Below are 25,693 nucleotides of genomic sequence, written 5' to 3'. Positions count from 1 at the left end.
GTTTTGAAGAGTTTTCAGTGATTATGTCACACAAAGTAAACAAACCATAAAACTACAGTCAGACTCAGACTCTTTCCCCTCATTTACAGCTTGATGCTGATTAAATCTAACTCCTGCACCTGCTTATACTGCACTGGTCACAGTACTTTACACACATGCATTTGCACTACTCATATTTTGCACAGACTGCACATTGTTAAAGTTATTACACTATAAACTGTCTAAAGTTGTTACTGTACAAAGCACAGTAAACTATTTCTATAAAATATTGCACTACTGTTATTTTGCATAGAATACATTGTTCTATCAATACTTTGCACAGCTGTATTTATTTATTACCACTGTTCTCACGTTTCTGCTGTTCATAATGTGTATATATAATCTGTAATCTATATAATCTACATTGCTCTGTTCATAATGTACATACAATCCCTACATTGCATTCCTAATTATATTCTGTATATACTCTGCTCAATACTGTATATAGCAATTCCACTGTATATTCTGTAAATCATATCTTCACTTACTCTGCACTTATATGTATATAAAACACTATATTCTTGCACTTCTGGTTAGATGCTAACTGCATTTCATTAGCTCTGTACTTGTACTCTGCATAATGACAATAAAGTTTAATCTAATCTAATCTAATTACAGTCACACGCTGATTACAGGTTTTATTCAGCGTGTCACCGCCGCCATCTGCTGGACGGTGCGTGTACTGCCGGTTGTAGGCTATGTATTATTCTCAGTGTTAGCTGTCAGATAACACTACCATCACGATGCTGTCACTTATATTAATATGTGCTGTGATGATGATACTGAATGCTAAATCCATGGTACTGAAAGTTTATGTATATGTGTTTATGTTATGTAGGCCTATTCCATGGTGCTTCATGACCATGTAGAAACTGATAATGCTAGTTTGTTGTTATGAAGAGTTGTGCGTTCCTCCATCATAAAGCTGCTCCAGGGCAGATTCCAGACATATTAAACTACAGACTCAAGATGCGTGTCTCATATCCATCACATCTGGCAGGAGATAGCTCATCTGGTTACAATATATAAAGAAAATAAGAGACATATTACACACAATATCAGGTCCAAGTCACTTTTCACCCAAAAATCACAGAAATACATCAGGCTATATTTTGCATGAAGAAAATTAATTTGCAACCTTTATATTTTAAAGCATGTTTAAGAACCTATATTTTTTTAGACATTATTTTCTTGACAGTTAAGTACATTCTGCCCTTAATTAGATATATTGCTGTCTCTTCACTGTTCCACAGTTATATATATGAATTGCATATAAAGTGTCCATCCATTTAGATTACACAGTTTAAACATAAACTAATAAAGTTACTATGTGATGCATATTTGTCAGAAATGAAACAGGTCCAATTTCTGCGCTCAAAAAGGTTTATTATTAACTATTGACATAGTTTATTATTAATTATTACTAAATTTGATCATATTTTCAAAATGCATTTATTCAAATTGCTTAGAATCAGCATAAATCTGTTCATTGTGAAAACAATTAGGCTACAATTACTAATTTCTAAATATGACAAGCTGTGGAACAAGCAAATGTATGAAACAAATAGAGTTTTGATGATAAATATATAAAATACATTCGGTTTATTAGTTCTATTACAGAAATCTGACCTATTTAATTTATGTGTGACTGAGAAATATGCATCACATCAGATGTATTACTTTGTTAAGCAGCAGATAGTGATTAGACATAGGCCACAAGAGGCTGTGTGGCATGCTGTCCCTCTTAAAACGTCCTGAACGGTGCTTCATAAAGCAAAATATACTGCACCTCCTCTGACCAAACACTGCTCATAATAAAGCTGATTGTGCTTGTTTGTTGCGTTTATCTCTGAGCACTTCATGCTCAAACCTGCCTCTGCCCTCAGGAAATAACACTTCTTCCCATCCTTACAGTTTCTTCAAGGCACATGTTTGACTACTTAGTGTTGTGTGTCATGTGTTAAAGTTGGATACAACTCTGACAGCACAAATAATTTTCCTCATTTTATCAAATGTTTAATGCACTTTGAACTACTGTACAGACAAAATTGTATTTTCATGCACTGGTCAATTTTGAGATTTGGATCTATTTTGCTCCCATAATGTCTTCTTTCAGACTAGTGGAAAGAAAACATCAGAAATACACATATTTGTATTGAACTTCATCTGTTTGTGTCTGTATATTTCAATTAATGCATATATTTAAAGGCCGTTTCCTCATCTTTAGCTGCACTTACATACACCAAACTTATCATTTTATTCATCAGTTTTTACAGAGGGATTTGTTTATGTCACTCATTTGCTTTAGGCTATATAACATTTTATTTTCTGGCTTCTGACAGTATTTTCTGATTGATGAAGTGATAAAAAGCATAATCCAAAATTCCCAAAAACACTTAATATATCAGCAAAATCAAACTAATGTTGAACCTGGCTTTATGCAATGTTCAGATTTATATTCTGGAATTGTATTCAAATGAGTGCATGTTTAATTAGATAATGCACCAATCGTATATGCAAACATAAAACTTGAGTTATACTGGTGTTTTGCCTCAAAGTGAAGAAAATCTATTTCAACAAAGCCTTTTTTTCTATAAATAAACACAAAAATGTTTGCTATTTAACGAGTAGCTCTTAATTATATGCCCATTTGACCACAAATCTAAGAAAAGCTACACAAAAACGCCCACTTGTGCGCATGTTTACACACTGAACTAGAAGGTTCTTTTAGAACGTCGCGTGGATGAATCCTGTAGTGTGCTCAGTTTTTGCTTTACATGACTGCGTGCGTGCCGTTGTGACGCAAGCGCGTCCTCCGTGACGTCAGCGCGGTTTGGCGCGTATAAAAGCGTGGGAATGGGCGGGCTGACTGACAGAGTGTTTATGAGAAAACAACAATGGCGCAACTTTCTAAAACTGGAGCGAAAGACACGCTTAAAGCTGGCCATCCTCCCGCAGGTTTGGACTTTTAAAGTCGTTTATACTGTTTTAATGGTCTGACTTCTTGTTTGAGTCAGTTTAATTTTTTTTGCTGCAGCGGTTCGGTTTTATTGATTGCTGAATGTTTGTTATTGTTGTAGTTCAGTGTTTTTGCAGTGAGAGGAGAACAAACATCAGCCCTTGTTTTCTTTCTAGGTGTCACAGGATGTGAGTTCAGGAGACTTTACTTTCAATTTCTGCTTCTGTAGGGTTTAATTCGGTTTTACTGTACGGCAAACCTTCCTGAGCCTCTCACCACAACACATAGCTAGATTCAAGCTAGTCAGTTGCTAGTCGTTTTTTTGGCTCATTAAATATTTAATGCAGTTGTTTGCAGTCATTTAAAAGCCAAAAAAGCACCTCTTCAAAGAAATGTTTTTCGTTTCGATTTTAAACTTTGAGTAACTGTTGTTTTCTATTTTTAATTAAAAATGAGAAATGCTGAAAAGATCAATAACTATCCATCTCTAAAACTGTATACGTTTTTATAGTTATGAGTAGGTTTTTATTAAATGGTCTATTTTGGTGGATCTTGTGCATCAACACTTTAATGTTGAATTTAAAGACACAGTTCATCCAAAAATGAAAGTTGACTCCCTCTTCAAGTTGCTCCACACCTTTATTCTTTTGCTGGACATAAAAGATATTTTGAAGAATGCGGTTAACTGAACAATTGTTTGCAGACATTGACTCCAAAGCATGAAAAAAATACTATGGAAGTCAGTGGAGACCAGAAACTGTTCTACAAAATCTTTTGTGTTCAGAACAAAGAAACTCATACAGGTTTGGAGCAGCTCGAGAGTAAGTAAATGGTGACATACTATTATTATTATTATTATTATTTTTGTGATAATTCCCCCAATTAAAGCAAGAATAAATGGTGATGTGCAAGTATGACTGTTATACAGGTCCTTTTCAAAAAATTAGCATATTGTGATAAAGTTCATTATTTTCTGTAATGTACTGATAAACATTAGACTTTCATATATTTTAGATTCATTACAACACAACTGAAGTAGTTCAAGCCTTTTATTGTTTTAATATTGATGATTTTGGCATACAGCTCATGAAAACCCAAAATTCCTATCTCAAAAAATTAGCATATCATGAAAAGGTTCTCTAAACAAGCTATTAACCTAATCATCTGAATCAACTAATTAACTCTGAACACCTGCAAAAGATTCCTGAGGCTTTTAAAAACTCCCAGCCTGGTTCATTACTCAAAACCACAATCATGGGTAAGACTGCCGACCTGACTGCTGTCCAGAAGGCCATCATTGACACCCTCAAGCAAGAGGGTAAGACACAGAAAGACATTTCTGAACGAATAGGCTGTTCCCAGAGTGCTGTATCAAGGCACCTCAGTGGGAAGTCTGTGGGAAGGAAAAAGTGTGGCAGAAAACGCAGCACAACGAGAAGAGGTGACCGGACCCTGAGGAAGATTGTGGAGAAGGACCGATTCCAGACCTTGGGGGACCTGCGGAAGCAGTGGACTGAGTCTGGAGTAGAAACATCCAGAGCCACCGTGTACAGGCGTGTGCAGGAAATGGGCTACAGGTGCCGCATTCCCCAGGTCACGCCACTTTTGAACCAGAAACAGCGGCAGAAGCGCCTGACCTGGGCTACAGAGAAGCAGCACTGGACTGTTGCTCAGTGGTCCAAAGTACTTTTTTTGGATGAAAGCAAATTTTGCATGTCATTCGGAAATCAAGGTGCCAGAGTCTGGAGGAAGACTGGGGAGAGGGAAATGCCTGAAGTCCAGTGTCAAGTACCCACAGTCAGTGATGCTGGTGTTGGTCCACTGTGTTTTATCAAGGGCAGGGTCAATGCAGCTAGCTATCAGGAGATTTTGGAGCACTTCATGCTTCCATCTGCTGAAAAGCTTTATGGAGATGATTTCATTTTTCAGCACGACCTGGCACCTGCTCACAGTGCCAAAACCACTGGTAAATGGTTTACTGACCATGGTATTACTGTGCTCAATTGGCCTGCCAACTCTCCTGACCTGAACCCCATAGAGAATCTGTGGGATATTGTGAAGAGAAAGTTGAGACGCAAGACCCAACACTCTGGATGAGCTTAAGGCCGCTATCGAAGCATCCTGGGCCTCCATAACACCTCCGCAGTGCCACAGGCTGATTGCCTCCATGCCACGCCGCATTGAAGCAGTCATTTCTGCAAAAGGATTCCCGACCAAGTATTGAGTGCATAACTGAACATAATTATTTGAAGGTTGACTTTTTTTTGTATTAAAAACACTTTTCTTTTATTGGTCGGATGAAATATGCTAATTTTTTGAGATAGGAATTTTGGGTTTTCATGAGCTGTATGCCAAAATCATCAATATTAAAACAATAAAAGGCTTGAACTACTTCAGTTGTGTTGTAATGAATCTAAAATATATGAAAGTCTAATGTTTATCAGTACATTACAGAAAATAATGAACTTTATCACAATATGCTAATTTTTTGAAAAGGACCTGTATATCTTTAAAGGTCAAAGGTGATCACCTGTGCTGGTTTAAACATGGTCTCTCATCCTCAATGTGTTACACAAACAACCCCTGTTATGAAACGATGCAGTTTAGTCACATGACAATGTTCTGGGCTGTTTAAATCTTTAAAACCACAAACGGTGAACACTCCCCTTATTATGCTGCACTGGAGCGCTGCCTTCACTCACTTTATTAGACTGATGTGAGCGGACAGACTGTTTTATTGAGCACATATTTGCACGCTCCTCACCCTCGGGCCTCAACAGACCCGACAAATATTCAGAACAACAGGGCCAGTGGACTGAGATGATGATAGTGGACATGTACAGGTCTCCAGTCAAAACTCACACACAAACTGGACTAGGTTTGTGAGATTGGACTCGTATCAGAAAAATAATTAACCCTTTGCTACTCCGAGCTTCCTATAGGAGTGAATTGGTTTAAAATGAGAGCAGAGTTGTAGGATAAAGTGCATACATCGGCTAGAATGAAGTGTTAAATTGAAAAGCATTATAATCTGCTTTTTTTTATTTTTATAATTTAATTAGTTTTTTCCACATAACATTAATGTGAGAAAAACTTTTCAATTATCACAAGTACATTTAAATATTTTATGGTGTTATTTACAACTGTGTAGTCCCCTTATTTTTAAAAATCTTTTTCGGTGCTATTATATATATTTTTTTATTTTTAGTAATTTATGAAAATTATGGGAAAAAATGTAAATATATGTATACATTTTTGCTATGTCAAACCGTAGGACACAGTGCAATTTGTATATATAATTATAGTATATTATATATTCTAATTATATTTATTATAACATTATAATATAATTTATTCATTCATTTATCTGGCATTTATCTGGCATGTAATAGTCTCTGAAGTTGATCAAGAATGGAGTTACAACATTTTCTAATGCGTTCACATTTTCCGAAGGTTTTACACTGAAATTATTTGTGAACTTGTGCTTTTTCTTTAGTGAAAGCTGGAGGAAAAAGAGTGGTGAAGAAGAGTGCTGATGATAATGCCAATGTGGAGAAGGAGACCAAGAAAGTGGATAAACCCAGGTAGAGAATCTTCTGACCCATCTGGATTCTTCACAGCACATGACACACATGGTGTAGATGCAAAACTCTCTCTTTCATATCCTGCAGATCAGTTTGAATTCAACTCAGATGTTTTTAAATGCCTCTTCCCTTCTCGTTTAAGCTATCTGGCAGTTTGCTCAATATTTCATGAACATTTTTCTTAAAAATCTGCTGCCTTGAGATGGAATGCAGTGGTTTACTTAAACTGCTGACCATGATGTTCGTATCACTGATGATGGCTTTTTTTTTCTCCTGTTTTGAAATTGCTTTTCTAGTCTGCAACAAAATAACAAAAGTGATTTAAATATAAATCGAAATAAATTACAACAACTTTAAGTGATTTTAGTATTATTGCATATCTAAAATGTAGTGATGCAGAAACGTGTTGCTAAAAATGCTTCATTGCTTTGCATGAACTCAGTGAATCATGCCATTGCATACTGGAAATAGTTTTCATATTGGTGGATTTTTTTTAAATGTTGCTTTCTAGTTTGCACCAAAATATCAAGTCATTAAATGCAAAGTTGATGATTTTATTCTATGCATTTATTTTATCAATGGTTTACTACAGAAATCTATTGACGAAGCAGAAACGTTGCTAAAAATGCTTCAGCACTTGAAATCAATTAACCATTCAGTTGCATGTTTACAGTGACTTTATCATTGGTATTTTTTTTTTTCTTTTGTTGTAAATTTTGCCTTCTAGTCCACAACAAAATATAAAAATTGTTTAAATGCAATGTTGATGCATTTGTTCATTTTATAAGTGGTTTTAGTCTTACTGCAGATATCTAAAAAGTGATGAAGCAGAAACCTGTTCTTCAGTACTTTGCATGAAATCAGTGAATCATGCAGTGTTTCATACTAATCTTTGTTGTCCAGGTCCCTGCTGACCCCTTCCAGAATGCAGCACTTGAGTCTTCTTCTGGCTGGTCCACTTGAGAAGGTTTGTTGCACCGTGGGCTCGACATTAAGTCTTGACATGTGCTTGTCCTCTGGACAAGTAGATCAGTCATTCACTTGTCAGAGTAAAATAAGTTACTTGTCCGGGGAGGGCCTTTGTTTTTGGTGTAAATGTAATCCATTCTGAAGCAATAGTCTCATCAGTGCTCTATCTGGTCTTTAGTCAGCATTTTTGTCTTATATATTTGCCTTAACTTCTAGGACACTTTAACTTTATAAAGGGCAATATTTTCCTAACCTTACTAAATGTACATGTCGTCATTTACGTCAAATTCTTCAATTTTATCAATGCATTAAGTTAGAATAATTAGACTCTCTATGGTTGTTACCATTCAAATACAAAATCTCTAGCAAACTCCATCTTTTCACTGCAGAGGGGAAACAGAAGCTGCATTGAAAGTGCCATTTAGGCCTCCTTTACACTGCAGGGCCCGTATTCATGAAGAATTTTAATGCAAAAAGTAGCTCCTAGTGACAAAATTCTAAGAAAATTCTTAGAAATGTGGGCGTTTGCTCTTAAAATTAAAGAGAAAATCCTAGTAAAGAAAAAAGTAATTCAGAAAGCATCTTAACCCTTAAAAGAGGTCTTAAGGTCAAACTTGTTAGGAGTATGGACGAGGACTTTTAAGGGGCTTAAGAGTTTCTTTAACAGCGGAGAAAATGGACGAAAATGAAGAGGGAGAAGAAATGTGTTGCACACAATGCATGACAGTGAGTTAATAAGACTCTACACATTAGTTCGTGCAGGGATCATGTTTGTGACTGATCTTATTAAAGACATGCTAACATCTCAGACACCGCGCAGAATTGCCATAGCGCCATAAATCACTACATTAACATATTTGGCAACTGGAAAAATGCAACTATGCAGCAGTGATGATTTGGGTCTGTTACAGCACTTATTAAGCTTATATGTCTCTGTTCATTTCCTATAAAACACAGTAAATATGCAGGGCCGGCGCCAAGGCGCCCAAACGAGTTACTGTGCCCCCCCACTTTCCATCCTCTCCCCTCCTTGCTGAACGCGATCGATTTTGAAAGCGAAAGTACCGATAAAACAGCGCACATAATGCGATTTCACACTTTAGCGAGCGTCAGCAACTGCACGAGATCACAGATTGCAGACCCCCCCCCCACAAATTTAAATGCCCCCCGATGGAGGTGCCCTGGCGCCGGCTCTGTATGACAGCATGGTAAATAAAAAATAAAGAATATATATACATATATAATGTGTGTGTGTGAGAAAGAGCGAGAGGAAAAATTCCGCCTGTAATTTCAAAGTGAAGGCTTATAACAGGGATAGGCAATTTCGGTCCTGGAGGGCCGGTGTCCTGCAGAGTTTAGCTCCAACCCTAATCAAACACACCTGAAGAAGCTAATCAATGTCTTCAAGATCACTACAAAGTTACAGGCAGGTGTGTTTGATGAGGGTTGGAGCTAAACTCTGCAGGACACCGGCCCTCCAGGACCGAAATTGCCTATCCCTGGCTTATAATATACCCTACTCTTAAAAGCACTCTTTTATTTCCTACTTGACAACCAACCAATCACAGTCTTCAAAAGATTGTGTCATACATAGCAACGGGGTCAACCCCGCCTCCTCACTAAGATGAAAGTTTTTGTCTTTTCCTTACTCAGAGTTGCTCTCAGATCGGTCCCGAATCGCTCTTAAGCCAAGACTCCTACGTAAAAGTTTAAGCTAAATTAAGAGCTTTCTGAGAGGATTCTTAGAATCTTTATGAATACGGGCCCTGGAGATTGATTTAATCATTGATTAGCCGCCTATATTAAATTTGTTTTTTTTGTTTTTTTTTTATAATTAAGTGTTGTATTTGACATTTAATATTTATCTCCTGCAGCTGGGTCATGATTTCCCCGAGACTCCAGTTTCTGTGCGGCACAGCGGAGTGAGACCAAGCATGGAGAAACCTCACGTCCCGCGCAACTCCATCTGCATTCAACAGCCACGAAAGTTTTGAGTCAAAATAGCTTTCGCTGCTGCGCTTCTGACAACATGACATGCAGAAGACAACCAGGATGTGTGTTTGTAGGTGAATCATGGATCTGACTTGTAACAAAGTTACTGTAATATGACTTCTGATCAGGCTGTTTGTTGTAGCTTCGCAGCTTTGAAAAAGCTGTGCTGTTGGAGCGGTTCAGACTGCTGTTTGACATGAATGTTAATACGCTTGGCACTTAATTGTAGCATGAATCTTCATGGGGTTTCTGAACTTTGCTTTTGTTGATCAATGAAACAAACTGTTTTTCCTGATCTCACAAAAGGAGACTTTCATACCAGTAAAATTCACATTTCCAGCAAATGAAATATTGGTTGTGGTTTCATTTCATGACCGTTAGGTGGCGGTAGAATCCATTCAGCAGAACCAAAACACAAATTTGGGTCTTTGTTTTTATGAAAGGTTTTATTTTTTTTGGCACATTGCAAAACACTTCCTGAACAATACATGCACAAGTAAAATAACAAAAAAATAGCATGCAGTTTAATTGAAACACAAAATTAAAAGCGCTACAATAAATCAAACTTTTTTTTCTTTTTTTGATACTGTAGTTCAAAATGTGTATGCTTGTGTTAATGTAAGAAAGTGTTTGTGCTATATAAAGCAATTTATCAGATTTGACCAAAGGAAAAATGCTCTAGTCAGGCTCAGACACTAAATATTTATTTTAGCGTCTTTAAACCGTAACAAATGAACTGCATATCCATAAAGAGCCGTCAGATGCTCTCATTGAGTAATTGACGGTAAACTTACACAAGAATATTAAAGGAATGGTTCACCCAAAAATCTAAATGTGCTGATATTCGAGCTGTTAGTTTATTTCATCAGATTTGAAGAAGTGTAGGATTCCATCACTTGCTCACCAATGAATCCTCTGAAGTGAATGGGTGCCGTCAGAAATTCTTACAAACAGACAGCTTTTGGCTTTTCAAGACGTTAACAGATGGACTGGAGTGGTGTGGATTATTGTGGGGTTGTTTTTTTTTTTTTTTTTTAATCTGTTGTTTGGACTCATTCTGACGGCACCCATTCACTGAAGAGGATCCATTGTGATCCAAGTGATGTGATGCTACATTTCTCCAAATCTGATGAAACAAACTCATCTCCACCACCTTGGGTTGCCTGAGGCAGAGTACATTTTCAGTTTTGACTGAACTATTCCTTTAATACATATTTGATGGGAAAAGTTACAATGCTGTAATGACCCTTTTACCCTTGATGTGCTTTAATCTTGTTTACTGATGTTTTTCATAAAGCATGAGCTTATGGCTTTGTCTAATGTGACGTTTCTCAGGGAAGGCGAGCCAAAGTCTCTGGTCGTGACATGAAGCGCTCTGTGAAGAAGCACTGCGTGTGGCGGCTTTGAGCTGTCAGTGTGATGAGGGCTGGAGGAAGTGTGTTGTGTATTTAGGTGTCTAATGCAGACAGCACAGAAGAGCCCCTATTGAGTGTGTGAACGGACCAAATGCCAATAATGAGTGCGTGTTTGAGTTTCAAACATACTGGAAGGACAAAGACAAGAAGGGTGGATCATAAACGCTTTCCATTCAAGTTTGGACATGCTTGGCAATTTGTGTTGCTCATAATCACAAAAAAACTTTCTGGTTAGATGCTTAAAATTAGTTTGAGAAATATAAATGTTGTCTACGAATACATTGCACAATTGTTATGACACTTAAGCATGTTTAACCTAAAATCAAACAAAAATGTATATACTTATTACTGCAAAAACTTGCTGTAGTACTATAATAGGAACTTGCTGAGAATAAAGGAAATTACAAAAGTACTCCAAATATAGTCAGAAAAAATAAAAAGACAATTAAGGGTTAATATTTGAGAATAAGGTTACTTTTAGATAAATTAAACTTAAAAAAAAATTAATGCACACAATTAGGCATAATTTTCTTTATGCGAAACATAAAATAAAAGAAATATACAAAAATATCAATTTCTTTTGATTTTGTAATAAAATATGCAGATGTTTTTCTGAGATTTGCCTGTTTTCTCTCTTTCTTTATTTCTTGTTCTTTGCTAAAAAAACAATATACACTATTAAAGGTTCTTTATTGGCATCAATGGTTCTATGAAGAACCTTTCAACTGCAGAAAAGGATCTTTATAGTGCAAAATGGTTCTTTAGATTTTTAAAATGGTTCTTTTAGGAACTGTTCACTGAAAGGTTCTTTTGGGAGCCAAAAATGGTTCTTCTATGGCATCACTGCAAAAACATGCTTTTGGAACCTTTATTTTTAAGAGTATGCCTTGTTCCATTCTTGATTTGAGCTAATATGGATTCAGGCTGGTTATGTTAATATCAGATGTAATGTAAATGATCCACATTTACCTGTATGTGGATTTGAGACGCACACACATATTCCCAGCATGCACAGGGATTAAAGGCAATGCCTAGCGTGAGGCTTAGAAATATCCCACAAATGAATCCAGCGACTGATTCTAATGCTGATATATTTCACATCACAGCTTGTTTTGCATTCATGTATTTATTTTTATGAAGCATATTCCAATCTCATTGTCCCCGGTGAGCCACTTTCTAACAAAATTGCATTTGTTCCAACTTTTTTTAATAATCAGATAAGTACCTGGGTTACCCTATGCTGAGTTTCAATATTCAAAAAATCCAGCTACAGCATGAAACCTGTACTTATGAAGCATCTTCATCTTTTCAGAGTGATTGTCTATGTCCAGAAGGGAATTCAGCCTTAGCATGCCAGTCTAATGAAACGAGTCAAAAAAGAGATGGCGAAAATCACTGAAAATAGAAAGTCAAGTTGTATTATATTGCATTGAAGAATACAGTATTTTATGCACATTTTGGCAAATGTATGAATCTACTGCATTCATAGAAGAAATGTATATACTGTAAATTTCGCAGTATGAATAGTGTGCTATTGCAACATTGATGTATTACTGAAACGGAAGGTTTGGGCTTTTAGTTTACACTATGATTTAACACTATGACCCAGCTAACAAAAATATAAGTTATGAAAACAGTATTTCTGAAGATTCTCTGAACGTTCAAAATGTCCAGTTTTTGAAAAGTTTTACAAATGTTTGGTTATGCGAACAATAAGGGAACATTCCATTATGGGAGCGCTACATTTGAGTGTTCTCTGAACATTCTGAAACAAGTAACATTTAAAAAATACTTTCCTTGAACAATGAATAAATAATATTTTGTGCTAACATCATTAAAGACCAGACAACTTTGAACAAACGTTATATCATCATTACTGGAAGAATGTTGAGAGGACTTTGACAGAACGTTCTGAGCACGTTCCTTGTTAGCTGACGAAGATCTCAGAGCTAAAAGACATGGACTGAAAGCCACAAACTCTCATTTTGATTTCATGGGCCTTTTAATGTGATCTAACCGTGTGTTTAACATCTTTCAGAAGTCTTAGATGTGTGCCTCTTTAACGTTACGCATTACACAAGCAGCGTTTGTTGTGGGAACTCCACCACATCACAAATCATCTCAGTCAGCAGCTGTTGAGCAACTAATTCACAGACACAGACACGACTACCAGACCTGGACCAGAGCCACTGGATGCCCACAACAGGTGTGTGTGTGTGTGTGTGTTGGTTGGTTATAGATTACAGCAGGATAATCACATACACACTGAATGCTGTTGAAATTACTCAGACTCAATGTCTGCTTGACAATAGGTTGATGTACAGAGTCAGAGCCGGTAAAAAAAAAAAGAGTTGTAAATAAAGATTAATGGAGAACATTTAACAAGAAAATACTATTGCAGCACTTCATTTTCACCTACTTCAACTTCAAAACTGAAGTTCAGTCAGTGCATGATATTTTTAAGTATAATCGGTTATTTCAACTTAAATCAGATTACAGTGACTTAAAAATGTAGTTGAATCTTGAATAACTTAAAAAATGAAGTTGAAATCTTGTAAATTAATTTGATTAGTAATGGAAAAACATGTTGACATTATTAATTGATCATATATTTACAGTGATATGTCTTCAATTATTAGTATATCCTACACCTTTTTTTCAGCATAAGATATTTCCTGAAACATTACATAATATTAATGATCAAAGGTTAAAATTACCCCTATAAACATTCATGCTTAATGTGTATATATTTCATTTTATTAAAAAAAATAAAATTAATTTTTTTTGGAAAGAAATTGATGTTTTTATTCAGTAAGGATGCATTGAACTGACCAAAGGTGACATTAAAGACATTTACAGTTTTTTTACAATCCTTTTTGCACTAATAACAGAACTTTCATGTCATTTTTCAAAACTCTAGACACATAATTCACAACCAAAGATAAAAATGCACATTTTTCAAAACACATCACTTTTCCCAAATGCTTGAATACAATACACATGAGCCAAAGATTGAACTACTGGTTCAAAATGACACAACTTAACATCAAAATATTACTATTTCAAAATTCAACTCCCACATTACATCTGAATTGAGTGTTTATTCATTTCATTACAATGATTATCTAACTATCCATTGATAGAACTACTAAAAATGCTACGTAACTGTTGCAATTACTCTTGAAGCATAGTTTTTTTATGGAAAATTATGAACAAAATTAAATGTTTAGATAATGAATGTGAAGCAACTGAGGACTGAGTGTGTTCAGGTATGATTAGTTTCAAGATGCCTGTTGTTGGGAGAAAAAAAAATCATATATCGCTATCATTGTTATCAATTTTTGTTTTTTCTACAATACTGTAAATGTCTTTTTAGAGGGTGATAGAGCTGGAAGCTGATGAAAACCATTCATATTTTTGGATGAGGCAGGCCAAAAGATGGAGGAGAGGTTGAGAGGGGCCCACAACGATGTTCTCTGGGGGGCCTGACCACCCCCCACTGAATGTGATTTTGAGGGGACCCCATAGAAATATCAGTGCAAAGGGCCCAGAATTCCTAGCAACGGCACTGAGAGCAATCATGGTTTCAGGCCCATCCACAGTTTATCACCTTGTATTTATCCCCATACTCCCCTTTCCTTACTGTAACCCAACTGAAGAATTTTTCTCCACATGGAGGTGGAGGGTTCACAATAGGCTCCTCACAAACAAGTCCCTCTTCTCCAGGCCATGGATGATGCTTCCAATGACATAACAGGGGACTAATGTCAGGCCTGTATTTGCCATACCAGAAGATTTTTTTTCCAATTTGTTTAACTAATGAACACATCGATTATGATGTGGATGAGAACCTGTGGCCAAATCCACAAGACAGGGTTGATAAAAAAAAATAAAAAATGAGAAGAGCAGTGAGGAACTGTGACTTTTCTAATCAAATTTTTTTCTTAAAGACTTTTTTTTTTTACCTGTTTGAGTTGATTATTTCATCAATAATTTTCAAATGTTTAATGAGTCCAGTGTCTTTATTTTTCTCTCTAGTCTATTACAATGATATACAAATGTGTAGAACCATAGTGAAAGTTTTGAACAATTATATTTAATGATTGTACTAACAACTACACCGTGAAACCATGGGCATCTTGTGTGTGGGTGATCTAAAGTAATGTTCCTGTAATATTTCATAATAAATTAGTATTTTGAACCAATGCTTCCTAACGCAATATGCAAAGTTTTGACCATTAGACAGCATGTGTTACAAATAATGACAGTTTTGAGTTTTGTGTCTAGAGATTTGAAAAATGACATGCATTTTATTTCAGATAAATGCTGTTCTTTTGAACTTCACAGAATCCTGAAAAAAAATTGTATACACAGCTGATAATTTTCAACATTGATAATAATCACCATATATAATCAGCATATTTGATGTCATTTGCAGGTAAATGATTCATACAGTAGGTTGTGTGTTTGTGTCATGTTTGCAATAGCTCTCTCTACCAGATGGTGTCAGCATTGAGTTAATTCCTAAAAAACACATTCATATTAACGCACGCTCGGGCTAAGAGCATATCCAGTTCACTTTGAATTGTAATTACAACCTCTCATTATTACAAACATCTGCTGTGGAGATCTGGCTCTATTTTAGACTCACCACATGAGTGAATCCCCACAGGACCCCCCTGAAGTGCCTGTATTCATCCTGTGCAAAGGTCTGCATTAAAGACTTCATCACATCCACTGCCAGATTTGTTAGATTTGTCATAGGATTCTCTACACAAGCATCTTTCCTGCGGTAAAGCTCGGCCTTTCATATGGTTCTGCTTCCAGAGCTCAACACGCTGCAAATAGATAAAACACCTGCAAATAAAGAAAACAGCTTCCTCAATTTTACAACGCACACGCTGCAAATGCTCACAACACAACCAAACAAAGAAACGCACTGCAAATAAAATTGATTTGTTTGTGTTGTGAGCATTTGCAGCACCTGCTGTCAAACTGATGAAGATGTTTTCTTGATTTGCATGTGTTTTCTGAAGTTGCAGCGCATTGAGCTCTCTCAGACACTGTAATTTTAGACTAAACATTTCCCAAAACACAAGGTTAAATGTTCTTTTTTCAGAAAAGAAAATCTCAACTGCACTCTTTAACCTTGGTAAAAATCACGATAATGCACCAGCTCTTTTTGGTGCTTCAGGTTACAACCTGCACCTGAATTTCTTCATAAAGTTCAGTAAAGTTGTTTTAAACCTCAAGTTTGAGATCCGAGAGACCCCAAATAGATCTAAAACCATACTTAAGGCAAAACATTGCATTTCCATGCACTGGTCAGTTTTGAGACTTTGGGGTATTTTGCTGTTTTGCTTTCAGACTAATGGACATCCAAACAGAGTGATAAAAAGAGAAATTGAACCTTAACCCTAACCCTAAAAACAACAACAACAACAAAAATAACTATAACAATACAAAAATGTCAACAAAATAAAAAAATAATTTTGAGCCTGATTTTATCCAATGTTCAGATTTCCTTATGTAAATGAGTGCGTATTTAATTAGTTACACATAATTTACATAGCTTGTAATATCTAACTTGTGTTTTCTATTATTTATTTATTTTTAGCCTATTCTTGTAGTGTCTTATACTAACATTAAAGTGGGAGAACTGATTTGAATAAAAATGTAATTTTGATCAGATTTATGAGGTCTTAGAGACCAGTTATGTTTCTGAAAAGTGCATGATTACTTTGTGATGGTTAAAACTTCCATAATATCAGCCTACTCAGTTTTAATTAGGTCTTAGAAAAGAATTTGAAGGGAAAATAAGAGGTTAACTCTGGATTCTTCAGACAACTGCATAAATGTTGGTGCCTCTAATTGTTTTTGTTTTTTTAATGTGTGCTAAAAAGCTTATGATAGTCTGTATAATGGCATGTTTCCACTGTGACAACTTACCCCATACGTGACAGTATTATATGTGACCCTGGACCACAAAACCAGTCATATTAGGATCAATTTTTTTAAATTGAGATTTATACATAATCTGAAAGCTGTATAAATGATCTTTCCATTGATGTATGGTTTATAGGACAGTGTTTGGCTGAAATACAACTATTTGAAAATCTGGAATCTGAGGGAGCAAAAAAATCTAAATATTGAGAAAATCACCTTTAAAGTTGTTCAAATTAAGTTCTTAGCAATGCATTGTACTAATCAAAAATTAACTTTTGAGATATTTACGGTAATATATTTTCAAAATATCTTCATGGAACATGATCTTTACTTAATATCCTAATTATTTTTGGCTTAAAAGAAAAATCAATAATTTTGAGTCATACAATGTATTTTTGGCTATTGCTACAAATATACCCCAGCGACTTATGACTGGCTTTGTGCTCCAGGGTCACATATCATGCCTGCATGTTGTCTCAAGTGATCAATATGGGTTTAACGATTTTGACTTTTTTTCTGTTCAATAATTGTGGAAAATGTAAGTTTTTTTTGTGTGCAGAAAAATGTAATATTTATTAACCGCAGTTAAAAAGTGATAAAACTAGTTAGTGTGGCATTGTTTTCCTGTTCAGAATCGGTGCTAGTCAGGGTTGGGAAGGTTACATTTCAATTACTTCATAAAAGTAATGTTACTGATTACATTTGATTACTTTTTTAATACTTTTCTAAACAGTTAATCATGTTGAAACATTTAAAGCAGGCAGGGTTAATCTTTCATCAGTTGATTTAAGATTATAAAAATGTTATTTTAAAGCACAGACACCACAAAATTAGACTTTAGCACCTCTTTTTACTTTGAGATCGCTCTGAGGTTAAATACAGATTCAAAATCATAACAGGATACAGTAGGTTAATAGCTATGATCTTTGCAGGAAACACATGCTAACAATGCTTTGAAGAAAAAAAACTATAAACATATACTTCAACCCAAATAGGAAATAAAATAAGCATGCATCCTATTCTGTGTCCTAAACTCCTGAAACATTGGTTGGTGTCTCGGCCTAATACTAATTTATAGTAAATACTATAGTGTTTTTGATCCATACTATACTTGAATGAATTTGTTGTGGTAATTCTATAGTTGCTGTGGTAATATAACAACTAAACAAATTACTGTACCCAATACTGTACTAAGTTTCCTACAACTTTAGGGTATATTATGCTACAATACACTACTGTAGTAAAAACTAATGTATACTACAGTATTTATTACAGTTTATCAGTTCACTATATAGTTAATACTACAGCATGCTAACATACACTTTACTACAGTATGGTTCAGAAACACTATAGTATAGTATACTACTATAGTACTATAGTATATAGTATTTTTCATGTCAATGCAATTTGGAAAAGAAAACTTTTAACCCTTTAACATTTTCATAAGTAACTAATTACACAATTTTTATTAGTAACGGTGACAAATTACAGTTACATTCCGTTACATGTTACTAGTTACTCCCCAACACTGGTGCTAGCATTACTCAACACTAAATCAACATTCCTCACTAACTGAGAGAAGCCCCCTTGATAGTAAGCATGCTTTGGAGTAGACGTCGTGCTGGCTCAGTACACGTGCACGCGCACGCAGGGAGGGAGGAGTCACAGTCTCAGACTGAAGAGAGAGAAGCGGCGTCCTCAAAACTTTTCCCAGACGGATAATTCATGACATAAATCAGGTAATGTAGCATTTACATCTTCATTTGCCGCCGGTGGATGTTAATGAAGTGTTAAAATCGTTCCCGCATCCTTTTCAAAGTCCCGTGAGTTCCGTTGGAGTTTGATCTGTTTGTTTCGCTGGCGATTCCTGATCCCAGATTGACCGGGAATATGTCGAGGCTTGTCCGCTTCTCTGTCATGGGATACCAGCGGTGTTTTCTGTGTGGATGTGGTTTTTGAACTGCTTAATGTAGGCTGAAAACTCTTTGACACATGATGTAGTGTCCTGCTGGGATCATTTCCTCTTGAAGTGGGGATTCTGGCCGTTATAATATGAATCTGTGGGATATCTGTGGGATATATGGGTTGTAGTGCGAAACATCATCACATTTATTATGTTGAATCTTGCCATGGGTTCATAATGTGCTTTTACACATAGTTTATGTGAGTTTTGTTTATATAAACCGCTCTCAGACTGACTCCCTTCCCAGCGTTTGACTCAAACTGACAGATGAATCGACTCTTGAATGAATGAATCATTAGAGTCGATTCAGTCGAACAAATCTTTGTAAAGTGCTGTCAAAAGATTAATCGCATGCAAAAAAAGTTTTTGTTTACATAATATAGGTGTGTGTTGGATATATTTACGAAAAACAGGTGTAATATAAATTATATGAATATAAATATATATGTAAATACATATATCATAATATATACTGTATGTGTGTGAATTTATATATGCATAATAAATATACACAATACATTTATTATGTAAACAAAAACTTTTATTTTGGAATGCGATTAATCTTTGGATAGCACTATTCTGTTTGCATGCTTTAAATTAGTTTTACAAACAAAAAATAATGTAATAAGTCTATTTTATACTGTAGAATAGTGAATAATAATTTATGAAAAGTGCATGGTTACTTTATGATAAAAATTTCTATCATATCAGTCTACTAAAGGTTTTATTTGTCTCAGGAAAATATTCAAAGAATTTGAAGGGAAAGTAAAAGGTTAACTTTCAAATGACTTTTAAACATAAATCACTGAGGTGTGTAAGAGCCTAAACAAATGCATGTTGGTGTGACATATTGTTTTTCTGTTTAATATGTGGTGAAAAGCTAAAGATAGTATGTTTCCGTTGTGACAACTTGCCCCGTATAACAGGATTATAATGCCTGCTATTGGGGCATGTTGTCACAAAAGGTCAACATGGGTTTAATGAGCTTTAAAAAAAAATCCTGGGCCATGTATGTTAAGTAGATATTTGACAATCAAAATTTCAAGGTTCATGTTCGGAAAAATTAAATATATTTATTCACCCTTGTAAAAAATTTGTAAAACTATTAGTATGACATTGTATAGATCAGATAACGGAAGAAAAGCATAAAATGTTAGTGTTTCTATTTGTGTATTTCATACTTTTTTTATTGTTCTAAAAAACTATAAGTAGGTGTGTCAGAAGTTTGACTGGTAGTGTATTATTAAGTACATTTTATTTACAGAGCGCTCTTTAGGGTACTCAAAGATGGTTACAGATGAATCTCATTACAGGTCACATTTTGGGCTAAAATCAAAAGAAATGTTATTGAATTTTTTTTATGTAATTCATATCACACCTATTTTTAAGTCTGTTACAGTTTGTTGCACTGTGCCATTTTTATTTGCACGATTAGTCAGATTTTTAAAATGTCCCATCACTCATGCCGGTTTAAACTAGGATCATAGAGAGGGCAGATTTCTCCCTCAACATCAGTGTTGTGCTGGAGTTTTTATGCCCTCTTCTCCTCTATGGAGCTGAGTCATGTGGGTTGGTTGTGTGCTGTTGACAGAGGACACTCCTTTTTCTACCCTTAGGAAAGCTTACCATGCATCGACTGTACAGACTTCCCACGGTCATGGAAAACCGGGACGTTTTAAAATTGTGATTTGAAACTTACGAAATATGAAGAATTTTAATCTTTAATGAGTCTAACTATACTCAGCTCTGGTCTCTGATTCTCATTTGGTAATCACAAATGACTGTAAAAGTCCAGAAAGCCATTGGTCAAAAACGTGTGGGAACTCTGTCTCGTGGTTCATAGCCAGCTGGCAAATAACAGGTGCTGGTATCGTATGTAAACACATGTAGTAGATACAGAGGGGCATGAAAAGTCCTCTAGTCCTGAGTGTCTTGAACCTGTGTCTTCACAATATGTCCATTATGCTTCACATATGCTTTGCTGAAATAGCCTTATGCTCGCTAGAGGATCCTCTGGAGTGATTTGGAAATTCATGAATGAGTTTGTGTGACTCACAATATGATACACCTGTTGGGATTTAGGTTCAAAAGTCATCCTTCTATCTCTGATTGACTTTAAGTAAAGTAAATAAAGTGTTAAGTAAAGCTGCCAGGCACAAATGCACTTTGAAGCTTAAAACTAATGTCGGAAAATGAAGTTTTCTCTGTCACGCAGGGCTAATGGTGCTGCGGTGCCAACTGCATCGAATGAAAGAGAGGTTTCTTAATTGCCCTCACTGGCTCCGTCTGCATCAGCGACTTGGTTGTCAGGGCTGTAGATCATGAGGGGACGTTTTTATGGTGCTGGGGTGACTCTGGTGGCCTGCAGGGAAATGCTCATATAATAACATTTTGCTAGTGGCCAGGGAGAGGGTTGTGTTACGTCCAAAACAAAAGCTGTGTTGTGTGTCTGTTTCAGTGGGGCGCTCCAGTGCTGTCAGTCTGGAAATAATAAACTAATTCTAGTGCTTTGTGGGAGGTCGAAATGCTTTAATGCTGTGTATTTCCGAGCACAGTTTATGTTTATCTTGATTGTGGATCTAAACAAATGCTAATGACGATATCTTTCTGATTATGAGTTATTGGTAAGGTTAAAGCAAGTAAACTTGACATCCACAAGCAGAACTATATAAATCTGCTTTGTTTTTTTTAGTTATGTCTGGTTAGAAATTATGATCAACAACAATATTTTTGAAATGTTTTCTGGTGTGTTAAGACTTCTATGACTTTTTTTGAACTTTCTTTTAAAATCATGCTGGTCTGTTATTGATAGGACTGTAACTCGGACATTTCAACATAATATGATCTGACATTGATTCTCTTGTCCAGCGATACAGTATTTCTTGACACCTTAAAATAGGCCTGTCGCAATAATCAATATATCGACTTATCGCGCAATGTATGTACATGACCTCAATCATTTTTGGTGATGCAATATATCGTCCATTATATTTACTTAAAAATTAATGTCACCATGTTTTGTACATTCCACTTGCGCCTGTGTCTTTTGCAGCTTCTTGTACATAACGTGGTATAGTCATGAGTTGCTAGTTCAAATTTAAAAAAATGCTTCTACAAAAAAAAGTTTAATCTGCAGATATGGTCTTGTTTAGGGATCTGTGCCTTTGTGCATACGGACATCTGACTGCTAAGTAGGGATTGTGTTTTTCAGCAATAGTGAGAAACCCTTAATTTACAGAGAAGAGAAGGTCAGGGAAAAATCTGCAGATGGAAAAATCTCCATGCAAGTTCTTTGTGCATTTTTGGAAGTGTTTAGGCCTTTTTGCGTTATTATGCTGTTACATTATGATTATATATTCAGTGGCATAAAATGTTCTTTAAAATGACAATAATATCACTTATCGCAATTATTTCTGGGGCAATATATCGCACAACAAAAAGTTATCGTGACAGGCCTACCTTAAAACATGCCATGATTAAATTATGATTTTATAAGATTCAAGGTCCTGTGATTGATATATCAGGATTACAATGTTATGTGCCTGTTTTACACATCCAGTTAAATTTTTATTAAACCACAAATGCAATCAAAATATAACGGGAACATTTAACTGAACGCTCTGAAAATTGCAATTCCTCTAACCCATTTGAGTCATCCACAAAAAAAAATAAAAAATACAAAAAAAAACTCTTTAGTTTATTAAGTAATATAGAAAAATAGAAAATGAAAAAAAATCAAGTCGGACATGAAATCGTCAGTCATCTTATGACAATTTATTATTGGCTTGTGCAATGATATGAAAGCAATGAAAACAGTCAAGAAAGTCCAGTTGCTGTAAGTGTTAGTAAGTGTTGGCAGTTTAGTAATAGTTTGACATCTTTTTATATTTTTAACAGTCAAACTTTCTGTAAAAATATAAATTGATTTTAGTAATTTGATTGATGCAACTATCCATACTGATATATCATTATACCACTAGTTATTATGGTGTTAATTTCAGCTAAACCCACCACATACGGAAAAAAATGATCCCTTATCAGTCATTTCACGTCAGTTAGACAGTTTCATCCTGTTTAACTGGGCAGTCCTTGACTCACACCTACATTGTGGACCAGACTTTCCAAAAGTGTAGTCAAAGGTCTATTACTCTTAGAATTACAGACTCCCTTGAGCCAGTTAGGTCTCAAACAAGGTCTCAGATTCTTATATTGAACCGCAGCGCTGTGTGTGTTTTGGTTGAGCTGTCGTTTTGGACGTGCGGTGAGCTCGCTGTGTGGGAATGTGCAGAATAAACTGTACCAGGCTGTGAAATGTAGAGCACTGCCATGACCGCTCCGAGACGGAGACTTTTTCCCTTGTTGCCACTGTGTTGATATCCTCCCCATTTCCGCCACACTATAGTTTACCGTTCCATCATTATTAAGGACCAGACGTGGTGTCTAACCTGTATTGTTTTTGTAGACATTGTATTATTCTGTTTCCTCTGCCATTGATGTCTATGGCATCCTGTAGAACCGCTTGTAGGAAAGTTATGACGTTTGGCACAAGGGAAGTCGTGGCCTAATGGTTAGAGAGTCGGCCTCGTAATCCAAAGGTTGTGGGTTCGAGTCTCGGGCCGGCAGGGATTGTAGGTGGGGGGAGTGAATGTCCAGCGCTCTCTCCACCCTCAATACCACGACTGAGGTGCCCTTGAGCAAGACACCGAACCCCCAACTGCTCCTCGGGCGCCGCAGCATAAATGGCTGCCCACTGCTCCGTGTGTGTGTTCACGGTGTGTGTGTGTTCACAGTGTGTGTGTGTTCACTGCTGTGTGTGTGTGTGTGTGTGTGTTCACGGTGTGTGTGTGTTCACTGCTGTGTGTGTGTTCACTGCTGTGTGTGTGCACGTTGGATGGGTTAAATGCAGAGCACGAATTCCAAGTATGGGTCACCATCCTTGGCAGTATGTCACTTCACTTCACATTGATTGGTGATGGTCTGAATAGTCCTCTGACCAATTTGGGTATCTCTCAGCCAAACCCCCTTTAGTGCCACCAACATCTTTTGGCTCAGAAATGACAGAGATTGACAGAGATTGTTTTTGTCAGTTTCCACCATCATGATCATCTAATACTGCAAAAATAAAATATATTTGCTCATTCTTCTCCTGTTTTTACATTCAGTCCTGGCCAGAATTTAATTGCATAATCTTAAAACCATCTTATCATTTTTTTCTGCAGTCTGCTAGCACAGATTTGAAGTTTGGACGTGAATCTGTATCTTAGGAATTAGTATTTTTTTGACATGCTTGTTTAGTGTTAACATAGTGTATAGGGGTCGACCGATGTGTTTTTCAGGCCCGATGCCGATACAGATTATTACAGACCAAGTAGACCGATAACCGATATATTGAACCGATATATATGTCTGGTGTAAAAATGAAAATGAATGTCAAAATTAAGAATAACAAGGGCTCTGACAAAAACTACCTTCCCTAGTGTTGGTTGCACTTCTTACTCTTGTCTTCCCCCATGCATCCATCTACAATAAGGGTAATATATAAAGAGAGAGTTAAAAGTGGGGCCACTGTATGCTTCATGATTAAGCCTATGAATACTAAATACCAAAGCTAAACAGCTTGGGAAAATGTAAGTATTTGGGTTCAATAATTTACATGTTAGAAATGTATGTGTAATAGCATAACCTCTCATAATTCTTCATTAATTATTTTCAGTTGACTAAATCATAACCTACAAGAGGTGACTATTCAATTCATCATCTAATGCACATCAGTTGATTCATTTAAAAAGCGCAATGTATATAATACGTGTAAATAATTTAATTGTCTTCATAGCTCCATTGTAGAAGTTGCGAAGAAGACCGCAACTATTTTAATGAAACTATAACACTAATAGCCTGTTATAGGCTCACTTGGTTCAATAGCCTATTGAAATGTCCCAATTTCCGTCATCCTAATCTTGGCCTATGTGACAGTAACTTAATCTTGGCCTATGTGACAGTATCTTAGTCTTGGCCTATGTGACAGTAATTTCCATTAGTTTTCATTTACAGAGCAGTGCAAATGAAGGCATAAAACATTAATTTAATTGATCTTTTAATCAAATGAGAGTTGAACTCTATTTTTGGCAAACAAATGGGTTTACTATTAAAATTAAAACATGTAAGAAATAGCGTATTGTGTGATTGTTCTTTTAAACAAAAGTTGTAATAATTGTAGTAGCATTAGTAAATAAACCGAACTTTTATTTTGACGGGTTGCCGTCAGGACCTCTTAAGTTTCTGTAGGCTATTTATGATATGACGATCGTTTTACTCAAACGAAACAGTCAAATGCTCATGAAGTAACTCTCAGAGCAGTTCTGGGGATGATGTTCATGTATTTATGTCCTCATTTAGTGACATGGCAGATGCGGAAAACACCGCGAGCGTCGCGCACTCCAGTGTGTGTGTGTGTGTGTGTGTGTGTGTGTGTGTGTGTGTGTGTGTGTGTGTGTGTGTGTGTGTGTGTGTGTGTGTGTGTCAAAACCGCGCGTCTGTGCCTTTCACATATACAGAGACACGCCGAACATGCAGAATTCATATTTAAATAGTCTTTTAGGAGCTTAATGTTTACAGATAGTCCATATCTTGAGTCGATTTAAGTGTACTGACCTACTTTTGATTAATTCATCCAAACTTTGACTAATTCCGTGACTCCGCGTTATACAGTAAATTCCATTTATATGACTGGATTCCGCGATTCCCCCTGCGTTTCCCCCATCTCGGAAACCATAAATAGATAATATTGAGGTTTTTACAACTTCAGTGTAGTGGATTGTAATTTATT

The 25,693-nt window shown here is 36.0% G+C and overlaps 2 protein-coding genes across 6 annotated transcripts in view; both read left to right on the top strand.

Moving 5' to 3' along the window:
- Positions 1-2,768: 2,768 nt before the first annotated feature.
- Positions 2,769-11,573, top strand: LOC306876497 (death-associated protein-like 1 homolog). 2 transcript variants are annotated; one of them, XR_013784829.1, is made up of 5 exons: positions 2,769-2,997; positions 6,495-6,582; positions 7,486-7,549; positions 9,426-9,617; positions 10,879-11,573. XR_013784829.1 is itself a non-coding variant. In XM_079427720.1 (4 exons), exons 1-4 carry the CDS (start codon positions 2,937-2,939, stop codon positions 9,543-9,545), a joined length of 333 nt encoding a protein of 110 aa, XP_079283846.1. In that variant the 5' UTR covers positions 2,769-2,936; the 3' UTR covers positions 9,546-10,105. The 2 variants fall into 2 exon arrangements, 1 of the variants encoding a protein (XP_079283846.1); XM_079427720.1 differs by lacking the exon at positions 10,879-11,573 and having other exon boundaries at positions 9,426-10,105.
- A 6,976-nt stretch (positions 11,574-18,549) lies between these two features.
- LOC306876487 (protein TANC1-like) overlaps positions 18,550-25,693 on the top strand; it is a 173,552-nt gene continuing 166,408 nt past the window's right edge. For 2 of the 4 annotated variants that reach the window (XM_079427697.1, XM_079427695.1), the window contains exon 1: positions 18,550-18,643. The gene's annotated coding sequence lies outside the window, so the exon portion shown is untranslated. The remainder of the gene's footprint in view (positions 18,644-25,693) is intronic. The other 2 variants (XM_079427698.1, XM_079427696.1) reach the window with 2 other exon arrangements.

This window comes from Barbus barbus (genome assembly GCF_936440315.1).
Source record: "Barbus barbus genome assembly, chromosome: 10".
NCBI classification, from domain to species: domain Eukaryota; kingdom Metazoa; phylum Chordata; class Actinopteri; order Cypriniformes; family Cyprinidae; genus Barbus; species Barbus barbus.
This window is presented reverse-complemented; position numbering and strand designations above follow the sequence as displayed.